The 19,110-nt window shown below is 29.6% G+C and overlaps 1 protein-coding gene across 2 annotated transcripts in view; it reads right to left on the bottom strand.

Moving 5' to 3' along the window:
- LOC107437036 (uncharacterized) overlaps nucleotides 1-19,110 on the bottom strand; it is a 325,463-nt gene that overhangs the window by 41,343 nt on the left and 265,010 nt on the right. For both annotated transcript variants that reach the window (XM_071181567.1, XM_071181568.1), the window contains 2 exons: nucleotides 9,943-10,143; nucleotides 1,810-1,927 (listed from right to left, as the gene is read on the bottom strand). In XM_071181567.1, coding sequence (XP_071037668.1) covers nucleotides 1,810-1,927; nucleotides 9,943-10,143 — 319 coding nt within the window. The remainder of the gene's footprint in view (nucleotides 1-1,809; nucleotides 1,928-9,942; nucleotides 10,144-19,110) is intronic.

Raw genomic sequence — 19,110 nt, 5'->3', positions numbered from 1 at the left:
TTTTGAAATTGGAGAATTCTAACAATTTATTTTTAGCAGTTATATCAGTGGTACATGGATGCCACAGGAGACTAAAAATGTAAAAAGTGGTAGAAACTCAATAAATTTTTATTTATGTATAATCCCTTTAATTATTCAATCGTAACTGCCACTATGACTTACATTTCAAATTATTCATATCTATAGTAATACAAGCAATTATTCATTGCTTGCATTGGCTTTCAATAGTTTACTTTTGCATCTTTAGTCACCCGTCGCAACCCTGTTTGTTCTTTACACTGAGTTCTTGTGTGACTCTGTAATGTCACTTGCTTCATTTTTAATGAATTTGTCTTATTTCAGTTATAGGATGCGTTTAATATTTGGAGTTATACTTTACTTCAAATCCATTGCTTCTTCGAAAAAAATGCATCAGTTAAAATCCACTAATCTAGCATATATTACAAAAGTACGTAAATTCATATTTTTTGAGAAACAGCACGAATCGATTGTATAGTTTAGAGTTATGCCATATATTCGTAAAAAATTCGAGGCCATAAAATGGTGTTTGTAAAGTTGAAAGGATTTTCTAGTTATGTTTGAGAATGTCAACATTCTTGAATCTTTCAGAAATTCGTCGTGACATTTTCCTTGTCGAGTTTCCAAAAGTGTTCTCTCATAACTATTTTTGTGATGAAGCGGGTGTTGACAAAAGACGCAGACAAACCTTTGAGAGAGAGAGACCGCAAAGAATGTGAACTATTCAGAAAAATGGAAATTATTTTTCCATTCAACATACACAAAATGTTTAATAAAAGAATACTTTTTGATGCTACACCGGGAAAGTAAATGCACAAATTCAAATATATTGATGGAAACATTACTTAATATTAATTATTAATACTATGCTATATCGATACTTGCTTTTCATGTTTGCTCGAAATCGTCTATTAAATATTGTCTTAAAATATTCATAAGAAATGACAAAAAACAAACGAAATATCAGTTTATTTTAAAATAATAACTTATAAGTTATGCTGCGTATGCATATTTTCGAAGAAATTATGCATGCTATGGCGGTTCGTATATATATATATATATATNTTTGATAATGCAGTCATAAGCCATAATACGTTCTAAAAAGGTTTATTTAAAGATAGGCTGGTGGTTATAACAGTTCACATCCCCACTCCACAAGGGAGGGGGTGTGGACAAAACTCCGGATGGTTCAGGCAGAACTTTTATGGAACACGATATTCAGGAAGAGACATGCGAAAATCATCGGTCTCGCATTAAATACCTATAGATTTTGATGTAAACAGGTTCCAGGCGTACATACCTTGTAACTCTACGCATTATGGAAAATCATTTAAGGCTTCCTAATATGGAAGTGAAAGAGGGACAAGATTCTAAAAATAACCCCTCCTTTGAAATATAAATCTAATTATAATTCAATGGTATATTTTCAGCCTTGAAGTCCCAAAATAGAATCTCTACACCTATTCTTTACGAGAGACATTTAATGAAGCCGAAAGGGTTTTAATGTTGTTATTAATACAAAAGTATTTATAATTTTTGTATTACATATATAAACATATATATTAACATAACAGAAGTAAAATGAAAGGATTTATGATTAATTTGGAGAATATTTGACAAATTAAATTTTACTAATAAGCACTATGAAATACGAGTAAACATTTTGTTAAAGACATTTTTTCTGTAGTCAAGGCACTGTCCTTCTGAAGGTTCCATTTCATTAACATTAGCATTGAAAACAGTCGAAATGATCAGTATTTACTTTTGATATTGTATTGAATAGATGTGTACCTGGTGTTGTCGCACGATGAAGAGGATCTCTCGTCGTCCGTGCTGTCGGGACATTCGTACGTGTCACTACTCTCCGACAGGCGACAGTAGCTGCACGTTTCAGAGTCACCATTGCAACCTGTAGAAAAAAAATACCTTCATTCATTGTTAAACAGAAATAAATAAAATGTATGTAGGATTCTTAAATATACAGTTCCGTAGAAAACCGCACTTCATATACATTTTTAGAATCCTTGTCAAAATAAAAAAGTATCCTCTTTGAGGAGAAATTAAAACGTTTTTGAAATCTGACAGTAAGGGAATCAAACAATAAGACAGATTTAATTGTGGAAGGAAACAGAGGGGAGTTAAAAACCAAATATAAGAAACACCTTCAAGTTTTTGCCTCTTGTTTTATTTTTTTAAATCCACGTTTTCCTACTACTCAGATTTTTAGTCTATTTCTAAAATTTCAGTTTCGCTTTAGTTTCTTTCCCTGCTTCAATATTTATTGACGACACCCCTCAGAGTATACTTATTGTTTTTATTTTTAATAAGGATTCTAAAAATGCATAAAAAGGATGGTTTTTTTTATGAAGAATCACCCTCTATATAGTTTTGATTTATTTGTAATACTAAATCAAAGATAAATGTAGAATTGTTTTTACAACAGAATAGATGTTAATTACAGCTGGAAACAACTTAGAAGGTCAGATGACAGAATAACATCTATTTTCTTATTTGAAGTAACATTTTCATAGAATAATGACTCTTTTTGCACAACTGAAAAGCAAAGAAAAAAACTTAATATTTAATAACAAGCTTTCAAAGTAGTAGTACAGAGATGTGTAAAAAACTAATTGGGACATGTGTCGCTATTAGTTAAAATTAAAAAATAAATAACCGATCTTATACTTTTATATGTTTTAAGGGGATTTTTTAGAACTTAGCAGAGCAAATTTATGGTTTGAGAGGAACATTTCAAAGTAACGATGGACAGTTTTTCGTTTTTTTAACAAAATTGTTGTGTATTGTATATGCTATAACGGAAGAACTTTTGAATTGAATTTTTATTGATTTTAGTTTCGCATTTAAATAAAGATAAACTTAACGAGATTAATCAAAATTTTATACTTTTCAATATACATATTAATATAGGGTCCTATAAACAAGTTAAATAAAATCACAGTAAGTGATTATGAAAAATTATTTTTTGGTATGAAATTTTCTAAGAGAAAAAATTTATAATTAAAATTTAGAATAGAATCCCCCCTCCCTCAAAAAGAAAACGTGAAATGTAAAAATTAGCATGGGTGTCTTAAACATTCAATCAATGTCACTTTTTCAGAATTACAGAAATCTTCCTCTTAATTTTGATAAACTCGAACCAGTCAAAAAGAAGGGGTCTGATCTTACTATATCTAGGACATGATATAATATTTCAGAAAGTTATTGTAATATCTCATTATGTTTTATATCCTACACTCAACGAAGCACGGTTCTGATTAAGTAACAATCTGATAAAATGAAATATTAATGCTGCGCTTTATGAATCATTAAACCAATCATTGGATAAAGTCTTACTTTCTTTTTTGTAGACGACGTCGTGAAATGTGAACTCAAGTCATAAGTAAACACAACAGAGTGCCCTAAATTCAATGAGCACGTTCATGAATGATAGATTTCTGTGTACACAAGACAAAAACAAATAGAGAATAAGTTGTTTCATTAAGATAGCAATATTTTTATTCTTTTCACTCCTCATGATCACAATTGCTACAAATATTTCAAAAACAGAAATAATTTTTTCTTTAATCGAAAACGTCATTCTTGATAACAATAATGAATCAAATATCTTTTTCTGAAACGAAACTTTCCCGTAAAGATAAAGAATCAAAAAATATTTTTGAAGCAATGAAGTTCCTCACCGAGTTAAGAGAATCGTTGACTGATTCTCAATGATGCTCGACGGCGAGTTTGAAATGAATGGACGTGTTTTGACAAATATTATAAATTCAGCTAAAATTTCAACCCAGCAACTTCATTTTCTTGATTTAAACTTCATGCATTAAATTTTTGCCACAATTTCAATGGATAACCTATAATTTTATCAAAAATGACTGTCGAATGACTTCATGGCCGTTATTTTGACGAAAAAAGCAAAATATTAGTAATAAGAACATTTCAATTTTATTCCTTTTTTTCCCAAAAGAAGTGAATTATTCGTTACTACTACAAATTATAATCCGTTGCAATCTGAAATTTCACAAGAAATTGTATCTGGATGGTATGTATGCTAATATTGACTCATTTGTTGTAAATACAGTCTTAACATCAGACCTTTCATCGGAATAGGGCAGTCTCAAAAGTGATAGCAAATGTAATGCATTCATATTTTGATAAATTGTCCCACTTCATACAAACAAATATCTCATAGGTTGAATAACCAAATTCTCGTATTCTTAAGTTCTGATAAAAATTATTTAAAAGTAATGCTTCAGCTCACTTTAATTGGAAGAAATAGTTTGCTCAAATAGTCGAAGGCTTATGTGGCATAATAGCTTTAGAAATTTTTATTGATTGCATTCAACAAGGGGAAAAAATTAAATAAGCCCGAATCATTTTTGATGTAATAACTGGATTTTAAAGTACTAAATTACAAATGAATGCTGATTTCCTTGCGTATGACATTCTAATTTTCATCTTTTTTCTCTCTAGACTACTGATTTCTTCTTCTTCTTTTTTTCTTCTCAATTTCCTTTTTCTACTTTTCATTTCCAAATTTTCGTTTTCTATATCAAATCTCTTTCGTTTCTTCTCATTGACTCTTGGCAAGTCTTGAAAATGGGCGCCTACTTTTGAAGTGCTTGAAACATGTTTGTTTTTGAAGCGAATGAAGTTTTTAATCGGGTAATGTTATTAACAGTTTCTAAAAGTTTATGCCTTAATGCTTTATAGTTGCAATGACCTTACTTTTTTTCATTATTGTAAACCACTTTCATCGGATTTTTTTAAATCTGTAATGTGTGTTTCGTTGATAAAATAAATACAAAAATTAAAATAAATGAATTTTATATGCTACTCTGAATACCCAAAATGGGTAATTGTTGACTTCCACCGGTGAAAGTTGACGATCGCTTTGGTAAATGCCCGAAATATATAGGTCTAATGAAGTGCCACTGCCCGGTATGTCCTACATCAATGTTTTTTTAAGGTCAAGTGCCACTGCCCAGTATGCATTTAACCGGTACTCCGAACACTGATGTTTCTTCTTATCTATACTTAGAAGATATTAAAATATAGAATGAATATATCAACCAACAAACTAATATTAAATCGGATCTAACAAACATTTCCGAACATTCCCCAATGTGATTGTTGACATTCACCGGTGGAACCACCCCTTTGGGTCATTCATGGTAACATCTATATCATTATTATAGTTCAAAATCATAAATATTTTATAATTATGAATGCTTCTTTTTTAAAATAACGTTGTGAGATTAGAAGTATGAATATTTTAAAGGTTAATTACTCCTATTCTAATTAATTTCAAGGATTCTTACACTATGTGAGAGTAGGTGTTTAGTAAAAAAACATTTAAAGGAAAACGTTTTATTGAAAAGTTTATGAATATGTTTAAAGAAAAAATATGATGTAGCAGAGTATGTTCCACAACTTAAGTTAAAAATATTGTCAATAGAAGGTTTTTATATATTTTTATTTTATAACCGTCGTTGAACAGCCGACCCAATTTCATGGGTTTACGACTACTTACGTTCAACTCCGTAGCCTTGTAATTTTGAACCAATCCAGAAGACAAGGAAACTCCTGGATCAGTACCCCCAGAGGTATTGATTTGTTGTGGGAACATGGAGGACTTTGAGACTCGACAGATGTAACGTGCATTGGAAATCTTGTAAGCAAAGGAATTATTAGAAATCGAACCATTAAGATTGAGTCCTAGAACGTGAAGATCCATTCATTAGATGTAAAGTTACTCAGGGTGGCCCATTTTTTATTTTGCACACTGTACTTTATTTCTTGGAGAATATAAAAAAAAGCATTCATCACCTGAATCGCCATTATATCACCTAAATATTTCATAATTTCCTATCATTTCTTAAATTGAATATTCACTGTCGAGAAGAGCATAGAGTTAGAAGGTTAAAAAAACAAATTCGTAAAAAGCGCTTAGAATAGTGCTATATTATGTGGGACATTATGTAGGGATATTATAAATAGTGCTATATTATGTAAATGTGAATTAACATTTCTGGATATCTTCTCATATGTAACTAAGCTAATTCTTTTTATTAAAAACCATTTAGAATATAGGTGAAAATTATGCTCGCCGGTAAAGTAAGTCTTCTAAAAATAGTGAAGTATGTCTTCAAACTGCATTTCGAAAGCAATTTGTAGTCACTACATTTTAAAAAAAAAGTAACTGCAGTTAACTACAAAGAAAATGAAGTTTTTTCTGACTACTGGTTATTCTTTAGCTTCGAACCATTTTCTTCTTCAACGCATCAGTGATTTTTTCTTTAATAATTTATCGATTTTTTTGTACATTCAATCAATACTCCCTTGTCTTAATATCTTTTTTTTTTCATTTTCTTTAAGAAGAAATACAGTAAAATCAAGAAATCATCAACTCACGCGAATTGTTCACTAGTGAAGAGTATTCTAAGAAACCTTTGAGGTTGCTAGGTTTCCCCCCATGAAAAAAAGAAGACTCCACAGATTTGTGTGAATATTTTCGGCCATTTCTTGCGAATCTCTCGCTTTTAAATATTTCACGAAAAGCCTTAATGTCAAGGTTTGTAAATTATATTGGGGACCAATGAAATGTTATTTATAACACAAAAATTTTCTGCAAATTTTGTGAAATAGGCAAATTATGCTAGAGTTTCACATACAAGACTTTAGTGTTAAGTAGCAAATTAAATAGAAAGATTTTCATAGTAGAAAAGTAACTTCTTCATGTTTGCTTTCTACATATTTAGACTATTTTTTATTTGTTGTTTCTAACAATGGGAGATATAATACGAGAGTTATGTTTTAAGTAAGGGCAGTTTGAAATTAAAAACCAAACGAAGGAAAATTTTCAAGAAGTAAATTTATTTCCAGATTCTACATGCCTATCCTTTTTTTTTTCGTTTTTACTGATTGTAGTGTTTATTTATATGTTACGGTGATTCCCGCCAAAATAATGTTTGATATATCGGAAAGATGAAAATCACTCAGCTAAAGGTCTGGGTTGTAGGGAGGGGTGGTTCAAATTTATTAACCAAAAGAGTCCAATAAAGCTGGGATCTGAGCTGCGGTGAAAATCATTGTCATCGAATATCAAAATTCCCTGACATGCTGACAAGGAATTTTGCTACTTCAGAAATCGTAACTTCGCAAGTTTTAAGCAGACATATTTTTTTACCGACTAAAAATGCATCACTGACTGTATCTCGCGCGTGGCGGGCGACTTGTTTAATTTGAAAGTTTTAAAGACACGGAACTGACAGTACAGTTTACCTACACGGCTGCAACAGCACAGTTGTTCCCAAGGAATACCGGGACAAGACACAAGCTCTTGTTGCGAAGCACGCGTCAGCTACAAAAAACGCGTACTCATTACATATTTTAATAGTCACTGGTGGTTTTAATTATGTAATGGATCATGAACTTAAAAGAACTAATGATTACACACATTAGAGATGTGAAATCATCGGTATTATAAAGTGATCCCATGATTCTTCCAAAAATTCAATGGAAAAATAAATTCGAAAAGTAGAAATTTCCTTTATTGAGACACTACTTTGGCGTTCAGAGATAAATTAGCATACAGATATATTTTCTTTACAAAATAATACAATGCGATTGCCACAAATGTATTAAAATACCGAGGTTTGTTACGCAGTCATTCATTACCTCTATTCAATTTCGTTAATTTCAATTATCATCTTTTTTTAAATTACACATTTTACATAAAAGTGGATGCTTTAATACATTTTTATAGCTTGGTATTTTTAATTCAAAATATTGATTATATTTGGATTTTTGAAATTTTTATTGCATTTGTAAAATGGGAACTTTTGAAATTCTATTAATGTCTCTCAGCATACATTTAATATTTATTTGTCAAACTACTTTATAAAATAAAAGCAAAATTCGATGAAATTAGAAATTTTTTTTCTGAAGAATAAGCATTAAAACCACACTTCTAATACAATCACTTGTCAATGAAATAATTTTTCTCCTCAATTTGAATACAGTTTAGATATTAAACATAAATTAATATTTACAAACTCAAAGATACCCCTACAATATTTAAAGTGGTTGCATATTAACGATCGAGGTAAGCAATATTTATTTAAAATCTTCAGCAAACTATTAACAGCTATTTGTTTTAAATGTTTATAAGCCACGATGATTAAATCATTGTAAATCAATTTCTTGCCTGTTTCATGATACCAAAAGATGACTGTGTTTCTGTCGTTAATAAAAACAATAAGTGATAATCAGGGTAAGACCCCAGTTGTTGTGACATTGTCCTAAGACAAAATGGAGTTCTATTCCATCATGCAAAAGAGTTCGAAAGAACTCTCAATGAAATTAATAGAGTTAATAAAAAGACAGAGCCTTATGCTAAGAGAACACATATTGTTAGAAGGCCCTAGTAGGCTACTGAACAATTAGGGTGGAGTGGAAAAAAAAAGTTGCTAAAAAACAATTGCTTAAATTGCTCTGAAACAAGCAAAAAGTTTGGACTAAAGCTGAGCCCCGATCATAGTGACTTAAAGAGGATGCGTCCATCGAACAAAGGAACGCTCAAGCACATACAAAAGAGGATTGACTACTCATAGAAAAAAAAATTACTATCTTGTTGTTTGTGAGCCAGTATTTGGCATTTTCCTAGCTGCTGTCCATTCTATTTTTTACGACTTTGATGTGCTTTTAAATTCTTTTTGTACTTCTTTGTATTTTTAAATAAAGGCATGGTGCGTCAAACTTCTAGGTTGAGAAGTCCCAGTGGACCGCGTTATGGTTGCTGTCTCCCTGATTTCGGCCCGGACTTGTCTGCAGTCAATCGAATTGGCGCTACTACCCTGTGGGTTCTGAATTTTGAGTCTGATGCTCAATGGTCTTTTTCGCTCATGGATTCAATTGTGGTGCTCCTGTTCTGGTGTAACTCGGGGCCTTAGCGCATATTGCTTGGCCTCTTGTGCTGCAGCGGGGTTGATACCACGCGACGATTCATGTCATCCGGCGTATCGCCTAAGGTGCCTTAATATCAATTCTTCTAAATGCTAATTGCCTCTTTCTTTTCTAGCAAGTAATCTTCTCTATTTATTAGTATGTGAGCATGGCTAATGGAGCAAAATGATGCGGGAAAAACAAGAGGAAATATAAATGCTATACATACCATAAAATACTATTTAGAGTAATATTACAACAAAACCGGTTAACGAGTTAAATAAAAAATCATTTGATAGAATGACATTTCCTACCACTTTATGTATTCAAGAAAAACCGAGTGAGATTGGTACTTATATGCATATTAAGCTTTAACATTAATCAAAATGAACCTTCTTAAGATTATCAACTCAAGAAAGTATATTTAGACTTAAAGTTATTTATTTTCAGAGTTTACGTGCTTAAAGCAATAGATTTAATAACTGGAAAAGGTAGTGTGGACAAAGCAACTAATTCTTGAGGAAAAAAAAGATTATCAGTAAAGTTTATTATTAAGATAATATATAACTTATAAGGATAATGCATAACTGAAAATGAAGACAAGCGTTCCAATTATAATTAAAATACATTGGATACGTTCAATATAATAATTAGTAAGCTTTTTTGGAAAAAAATAAAAATAGAAATTGTCAACACTAGCTCCCATATTCTAACTTCTCTCCCCACATTCTATTATATTAAAAATTAAAATGGTTATTTTTTTATTAATGGCTTATTGTATCTTCAAACATGTGTAGGATAAAATTAACAAATGAAATTTTAAAATAATATGGATAATTTATTAGAAATTTCCGCGACACACAATGTTAAGGATCCTCAAGGTGGTGCAAAATTATTGTCAGTCGTATATCAGCCATTCGGATTATGAAGGCACTCTACCTTATGTAAAACATTATATCTTGCCTGATTCAGATGAAGATGATGAGGAGGAAGTGACGGAGGATGGATCACTGGACGTTGGATCGTCGGCAGCATTAGAAGAAGAAGAGGATTTCCTGCGCAGGGCATAGTTGCCTTCTGAGGAGCGACGCAGGGGTGCTTTGGGTCGATCACACTTCGTCAACTCCGTCGCACTACCACCCAGCACTGTCCGTCGGTCACCTCCTGACACCAAAAATAAGACTCTTTCAAGTGAATATGCAATGAACCTTAATTTTGCAATACGATGAATGTCTCTTATTTTCACTTCTTAAATAAAAAATTTTTTTAGATTTTAAGCATTTATTTTCTATTCAATAAAATAATAAAAAAGTCAAAATCTAACAGTGTTTAACAAGGTAGAGTACAATGAAGCATTCCAAACAATACAAGAAGACTTTCACGAACATTTTAATACGCGAAAAGATTAAAAAAAAAAAAAATTAAAAAAAAATACGAAAAAAAAAAAGATGCCTTTTTCTAGATTAAATTTTATGTTTAAATGGTTCAGGTCAGTTTCAAAATATAGCATTAAATTGCTGCTTTGAATTTCTTCTTCTTCATAAATGTCTCCTTCTGTTATCTTTTTTTAATGAAATATTTGGCATTCAACTTCATTTAAATTTATGATGTTTCATGTTTCAGTTCTCTCCCCCCATTGAACAAAACCTAATCATTTATTAAAATACTGTTGCTGTGAGGTTTTACTTTCTCAATGACTTCGGTGATCAGCTCTGAAGCTTAAATCTGACAACTGTCATCATCAGTGCATAGCATAAATATAACGCAATGCTCTTAAAAATATTTTATTTTAATATTTTCTTTTCTTATCTTTTTGAAAAATCTTTATCTTTCTATGTTCTCTGTCTCAGTTTATGAAAACGAAAGAGTTTCAATGCTTTTATTGATGCAAAAATATTTTTCATAATTTTTGTATTATATATATATATATATATATGGGTCATTCTCATAAAAACAGTCATTTTCATGTCCCCAGTATATTTTATGTTTGTTTTACAACTTACGAAAGAAAAATTTCAGGGAAAGTGTCCTTCAGAATGCAAGCTAACAAAAGAATAAAAATAAAATTATCAATTTTTATTCTTTATATANAAGAATCAAGGGGCACCCTCAAATATAGTCTACCCAATCAAGACTATAGCTTCAGAGTTATGTTGTCCTACATGCTTTTCTAATGCCATTAGTTAAGTTGAAGATAGCATATATGGTATATATAAATAACAAATATGGAAGATAGCAAATATATTAACAGTCATTACAGTCAAATTATTAAAAAAATACCGTGCTCACACGTGGGATAATTTTTTAGCTATTGAATGAACTAACTTAAATGCTTTGCTTAAGAGGGCCAGTATAAGTCATATACAGGTTGTTCTTTAAAGACCGCTGCTCTCACTATGTGATATTAGAATATTTAGTAAATATAAAAACAAAAAGTAAAGACATCCGGGTCGCAAACTGATATTTAATTAAGGAAAGAACAAAAACGCCCATCGAAATTAGTAAAAACTCAGTACTGGAAGGTGGATGCAAAAAACATTAATATAATTTTGATTGCGGGAGGAAACACTGAGGAGTTAAAAGATGATTAGAAGAAACACATTCATATTTCAACTGCCGATTTAAACAGTTTTAATGTTTATGGCATCTCCAACCTTCCTCTACAATGATTTCATCATAGCGTATTTTTCTCTCTCTTTTCACAATAATTTGCATCCCTAACTTGATCACTGTATGTATGTATCCAAGTGTATACTTTCTAAATTAATAACCCCAAGAGCCTGAAGTGGTAAAATATTACCTGAATTAAAACTTCATTTGTTCCAGAAATATAAAAATTGGAAATAACAGTAGAGGTTTCAAGTGTTTTAAAAATAGGCCCTCATTTTCAAGACTTTCCAGATTTGAATGAGAAAAAGCAAAAGTCACTTGAAATAAAAATGTAATGTTTCCAAAGAAAAATGAAAAAATAGGAGAGAGAAACTAAACTTGAAAGACCACAGTACCCAAGAGAGAAAAAAGATGAACAACAGAACAAGAAAAACCACTTTTGCCGAGAGGGGCAAATCAGCACAAAATGCATTTCCAAGCGCAATGAAGAGCTGGTGAGGAACTAATGCAGTAAACAGGAGATTCAGCATATACAGGTTGATTCTAAAAAGATGTGCAAAATTTTAGGAAGTGATAGTACACACCCAAGCAAACAATTTTTATCAAAGAATGCATGGCCGAAAACAAGACGCGAAGGTGTTGGCGCATTTGGAAAGTTGTTTGATGCAAACGTGAAAGCTCCATTCCTATTGCGAGTTACTGCGCTGCGAGTTATTATTTGCATATTATGGGAAGAAGAAGAGCTCGTATGCAAATTTTTCGTCACGATTCATACATAGCTGCTGATTCGAGTGCTATAATGTCAAAAAATATTTAAAAAATAATTGGCTTTTTGTGGGGACAGCTGAAGGCTCTTATCTATGAGACTCCCATTGAACCTGCAGAAGAACTTGTCGCCAAGCTTTCGGCCGCTGCAGGGAAAGTTCGTGATGGTGTGTTTCAGAATGTTCGCCTATCTTTTCTTCGCCGTTGTACTGCGTGCATAGCCGCTGCCGGTCACTGTTTTGAACACTTATTGTAATCACATGCCATTAAATTTGCTTTTATAACTTGACTTCATCGTTCTTTGTGTGTTTTTGCCTCATATAAGAACATAAACTTTGACGCCCTCTAGCGGTTTTGCGTTTTGTTTTCGACCATGCATTCTATGATAAAAATTGTTTACTGGGTGTGTACTATTACTTCCTAAAATTTTGCCTATCTTTTTAGAATCACCCTGTATATATAATAACATAAAGTCAAAAAGGATAAATAAAAGAAAAGAGAGATTAAAGAAGAAAAATAAATAATAAAAAGTTTTATTTGCTGCGCATAAGCTGCAAGTACATTGAATTCATAAAATAACTTAAAAATATAGAGATAACAAGAAAAAAGATATAAAGAGTTTTTAAAGGAGAAGAAAATTCAAAAATGTTTTTTAAAAATATTAAAATTTTAAAAAAATAGAAAATAAAATAAATAAGGAAAAGATATAATCTCGCCATCAGCTTACACGATTATATCCGAAAAATAGTGCTTTTTAATATTGTATTAATATAGTTAAACCAAAACATATCAATGGTGTTAGTATAGATTATTTTATTGGTTAAACTGATTTATGTTGAGTATTAATTTATTTTCCAAAATTTTCTTAATTTTTAAAAATTTTTTAAAAGCATTTTTTAACAATTTTTAATTTTTTTCTTCTTCTTTACATCTTTATATCTTCATATTTTTTCCTTGTTTTCTCCATATTGTTAACCGGAAAAATTACTGAACAATGAAAATAGGGAAAAAGATAAATAATAGTAAGAAATCTGGAAAAAAAAAACTCCGAAAAAAGGAAAAAAAAATTAATAAAATTCCGGAAAATAAAATATATAATGTTTTCATTAGCTCACATGATTACATACGCAAAAAGGAGTGCTTTCTAAAATTGTATCAAAATAGCCAAAGCAAAAAAAAATCAATACAATAGTGTGAGGAGCACTTAAAACTATTTTACGAAAAATTTACAACAAATAAAATAAAACACATTAAGTTAAAATATCACGTAAAAACCAAAAATAAAATGTAAAGAAAACAGAATAAAACATGAAACGAAATCTATAAAGCGAGTAGCGAATTCAAAGAACTTACATGACCGAGAAATTTTTCAAGAATGATTTAAAATATTGTCGTATCAAGATTGCGAAATTACAAAATATGAAAACAGAAGCGCAAATTGAGGTAAAAGCGTAAATGGGGGGTTTGTTTTATAGTGCGTTCTTACCAAGGATGGGCCAAAAAATGGATGTGTGCAAGATGTGTGTGTGTATACTGGATAATTTAAAGAAGTTGGCAATTAATAATTTCAGAAAATTAACTTTTGGTAAAGAAAAAAATAAAATAAAATAGAAAAGAGAAAGAAACATGAATTGACCGTTTTGCATATAATTTTAGCCACGGGTGGCACGAAATGGATTTGCGCATGGCAAAAATTATGTAAATTAACAACGAAGTTTTTTAGTAAATTTATTTAAAATAATATACAATTAACTCAATGATTTAATATAAAATTTAATACTTTAGTTGTGCATCTATTGTTTTTTTTTATTATCAAATTTTAAAAGAGTTTATCGATTTGTTTTTTGGATAAATAAGCATTACTACTTATTCTTTATATTTTATTCATTCGATTAAAAATGGTATTTAAATAGATGTTATTAGAAACATTAGAATTCCAAGTAATTAGTTTATTTATGTTAAAATTGAAATCATTTCTTTTATCGTATAAATCAACAAAGCAGATATTTTCTTCTTTTATAATACCCAAATCCAAAAAATTGTAATTTGTATTATCATTATGATTACGAAGCAAGATTTCTGGGGTATATAATATTTAATAAAATAGTATAATCTTGAAAATTAAAGATAATTATATCAGCAATAAATCTAAAAACAAATTTAATATTAAGAGTATTATTTTTTTCAAAATAAGTTAGCTAAGAGATGCAAAAATAAGTTAATGCAAAACTAAATTAGCTAAGAGGGATGAAAAATTAGATCCTTGTGGTATTTCATCAATTTGAGAAAAATATCTTTTCCATTGTAAAGATAATTATTAAAAAAAAAAAATATTAGAATTTCCCAATAATCAAAATCGCAATTAAGGATATTTTTAAAATCATAGTAATAATTCAAAATGACATCGTTTAGTTTAGAAAGGGGAATGCTATTGAAAAGATCCTGGAAATCAAAAGTCGCAATAGAATTAATTTTATTATGTTTAATAAATTCTAAAATCGGTTGATTATTAGGGATAATCCAAGAAAAACCTTCTTTAACAATATTGTTAATAATTGTATTTAAGTAGTTAGAGAAAGTGGTGCCAGGTTTGGTAAGGTAAGTATTAGATCCACATGTGATTGTTCTAAATTTTATAGGAATTTTATGAAATTTAGGACTGATAATTAAATAAAGAAATTGTTGCTGATTTTAATTTTTAACCTCTTATATAAAGCTAAAATTATTCTAATGACAATATTATAATTTAAATTACTAAGTTTAAAATTTTTACTATTTTTCAAAACTCTGTATTTAAAAGTTCAACATAGAATTTTTTACAGAAGATAGCATAATTATTGTTACCATTGTCTATGGGGGTAATTACAAAATGTTTTGTAGCTGCTTAATTGAATAAACAATTTTAGAAACATTTGTTGAATTGTTACTGTTATTTAAATTATCCTTATTATTGAAAACAAAGTTTTTAAATTAATAATAAACACCCCATTTTCATTCCGTTAGCATACCTAAAGTAAAGAGAATCTATTTGATATCTTTAAACAAGAACTATTGAGATCATTATGAAAGTATTTCAGAATTTTATTAATTGATCTATGATAAATGGGTCTAATTTTTGTGCCTTTTATCATGTTTTCAACCCAAACGTTTTTTGTACCTTTTATCAAGTTTTCTATAATATTTAAATTACCAGTAATAATATGTTTATGAACAAAATCAAAATATTTCTCTTCTTCACAGTGAAATTCATAATCGGATACATCACCTAAATTTTTTTAGCTCATATCATTATAATTAAATATAGAACTACAAAGAGATTTATGATATTTAAAGCTTTTAATTATGTATAAATCTTTTAATGGAAATAAAGTTTCCAAAATATAAAAATATAACGGAAATGTTTTTCCGAAACATATATAATTTCTCTTTTTGTCCTTTTTGTATATATATATAAATATAATATTTTGTATAAGCAAAAATTTATCTACAATATTTCTTTCTATCCCGTCTGCAAGTGTTTCATAGTATCTGCATTAAAATTGAAATTTTACGAAACTATTTACAGACATTTAATATTTATTTTAATTTTGGTTTTGTAGATATGGAAATAACTTCATAAAGGTTACAATGTGTACAAAATTAATTATTGTTGTAACAGAAATAAACAAGATTACTTTTTAAAATGGATTTTAATTTCATTTTCAAGCAGTCACCTTTTTTTACGAACGAGGGCATGTTTCTATCAATTTATTACCAGTTCCAAAGAATAAGAGCAGGGGTCCACAAATTCTTGTGGCCAAATCACATCAGTGACAAGAATATTTGACTTGGTACCCAGCATTTTAGTAAAATGTAACCTTTAAAAAAACAGTGTTTTATAAACGTGATATCTGATTCTTCAAAATAGAATTTATTTTTTTTTTGCCTGGGAAGAATTTAAACAATCTGGTGAGCGTATTTTAAGTGGACATTTTGTTTAAAATTTTGAACCAGAAAAACCTACTGAGCATCGAAATTTGTTTTCAAAGAGACATAATTTGAATAGTATGAAAGGATGTATGATTGTCGGTGCCTTTGTTTAAACCATGAACCTCCGTATTGTTAAGAAGCATTAAATTGAAAAATAATAGTTTTTAATTAATTTCGTAAAAGTAAAAAGTTGTTACTTTTGCTTACCATTTCGTAGCATTTTGAATTTGTGTCGACTGAGTATTTAGAGATTTTGATGAAAAGAAGGGGTTTAAAATATTCTTGCAAATTGTTTTATCAAAATAATTATTTTAATTTTATTACTATTTATTAGTAATGTGTTTTTTTTCAAAGATAAAACACCTCGCAACAGTAATTATAACTTCTTTTTTAAATAAATAGGAAAAAAATTGTGTAAAGACAGAAAAATAAATATATTCCATCTTGTTCGCATGAAAATGCGAAGAGTAGAATTGAAAGTGACATTTATTCTCTTTGAGCTTAATTGATACAGATTTTCCTTTATTTTTTTACGCATTTTTCGAGAATTCCTTTTATTAGATTAGATTTAATATTTCTGTTTTGTCTCGCAATTACAGTTAATTGCATTTTAATGATGCCATGTCTGACTTTTTTTTCCTTTTCATATTTATTTTTCTCTAATACATTTTTTTTCTTCACAAATACAGCAAGGAAGAAACTAATGTATAAAGTGTTCCAAATCATTTCCACGTTTTTTTCCTTCCAAATTATATTTTTTAATTTCCTTTCTATACTTATGAACATTATTTTTGCATAGCATTACAAGTGAAATTACTAGAGAAACTATTATAATTGAGTTTCTTTAAATTCGTTATGGGATTTTTATTCTCATTCATTTAATTTTTCAAAGGAACTTAAGTAATGGAAGAACATTTCTGAAAAATTATCAAATATATTTTTTGAATGATTCCGTTAACGTACTAAGGATAACATTCCATTCATTATCTATTTTTTCAATCTCAAAGATCCCCGAATCTATAAACTGCCTCGTAAATACCATACAATAATAATATTTTCTTGCATTTGTCTTTTACATCATTTGCATTGCATAAGTCACGCGACTTCGTAATCCGATGAAAGGAATCAACCATTCAGAATCAAAATAAAATTATTCAAATCGAATATTTATCTTATCTGAATGTGAAGGGAGTATTCAACTACGTCCGCTGTATTTATTGCCGATATTATTCATCTATGCATCTAAATATGTAGGAGAAATGCTCTAATCTTAGATAAACAGGAAAGGGAATTCATTAATAAGTCATTGCTTATTAAAATATCATACTTCAAATGCTTGAATTAAATGAAGATTTGGAAATGCACACGATTCATATCATTCTTCATCAGAATGTTTGTTGGAATAATTATTTGAAAATATTTTTGAGATCAGTGCATTAGACGTGTAGTAGTTTTAAAAGACGTTTTGAAAATTTTCTGCATTAATGACTGGTCGCAAAAAATATCTATAAATAAAAAAATTTCTTTCTGTTATTCCTCACATTATATTTTTAAAAAAGAGGACCCTGCTTTGACGTAGATTCCAAATATACATATTAATAGTATTTATATAATGCAGAATTATTTTGCTTCTGGGAAATAAACTCTGCTCATCAAATACATGTGCTACTAGTTATTTATATTTTGAAAAACAGGTCAGTTTGTGTCACGGAAAAAAAGGCTGTTATTAAAATCACTTTGATTGTTTTCGGAAGAAATAAAAAAACCTGGCTACCAAAATGTATTAAAACCTTTTTTCTCCTGTCTCTTGGTAATCATGGATTCTTTACGAAAACAAGTTTTTCCTCTTTTCCGATTCTTAAAAAGAAACAGTCCTTTATACCATATATGGCAGTACTTTTACTTTCGTTACTTGTACCTCCGGTACATGAAAAAAGTACTTACTTTTACTTGCACTTCGTTACTTTTTAAATTTAGTACTTTTACTGTACTTTCGTTACTTTTTTAGGGAAAAAATACAAGTATTTGTAACGGAAATGTCGAATGAAATCGTTACTTTTTTCTAAAACTCGGTAAGTTTTCTAAAAAAATAAAAAATAAAAATAATAATTTAAAGAAATGCTTAGGTTTTTTTAATTTATAAAATTAATGTGCAATATATATGCATTCACAGCTAACTTCGTGTTTAAATACCTTGACCTTTTAAAATTGTCATTTCTGAAAGGAAAAAGACCGCTCTTTTGAATAAGAGCTTCATAGTAACATTATTAAAACAACAGTTTGTAAACCTTTAAACAAAGCTCTTTTAGATGGCGTGCGTGAAAGGTTTCGCGATGTGAAATCGCAGGACGGTTTATTGTTTGCTGCAGGTCTGGTACCTTGAATCAAATTTAATTGGTTGGAAGAAAAAGCTAGGGAGGAGGCTACAAAAAAATTGGAAAGAATTGTCCAAGCTGAACACCCTGCTATAAGTAATAACGTAACAGAAAAAAAAACCCAGGTATTTTAAATTTTCTAAAGCTGAAAACATCATGCCAATCACCAGCGACAGAAGAATTTATGGCATACATGAGCTCAAATGTCGAAACGGAAAGCATATCAATTTTGAATCGATATCCAATCGTAAAAAAATTATATGTGAAATATAATACTGCAGTACCTTCTAGTGCTCCCGTGGAGCGCTTATTCAGCGTGGCTAAGCACGTTCTGAGAAATTCTCGCAGCAGACTCAGTGACACCACTTTCGAAATGCAATTATTTTGCAAAATGAATAAAAATATTAATTAG

Source organism: Parasteatoda tepidariorum, chromosome 6 (assembly GCF_043381705.1).
Source record: "Parasteatoda tepidariorum isolate YZ-2023 chromosome 6, CAS_Ptep_4.0, whole genome shotgun sequence".
Lineage (NCBI taxonomy): Eukaryota > Metazoa > Arthropoda > Arachnida > Araneae > Theridiidae > Parasteatoda > Parasteatoda tepidariorum.
The sequence above is the reverse complement of the archived record's forward strand: the minus strand, read 5'-3'. Positions and strand labels throughout refer to the sequence as shown.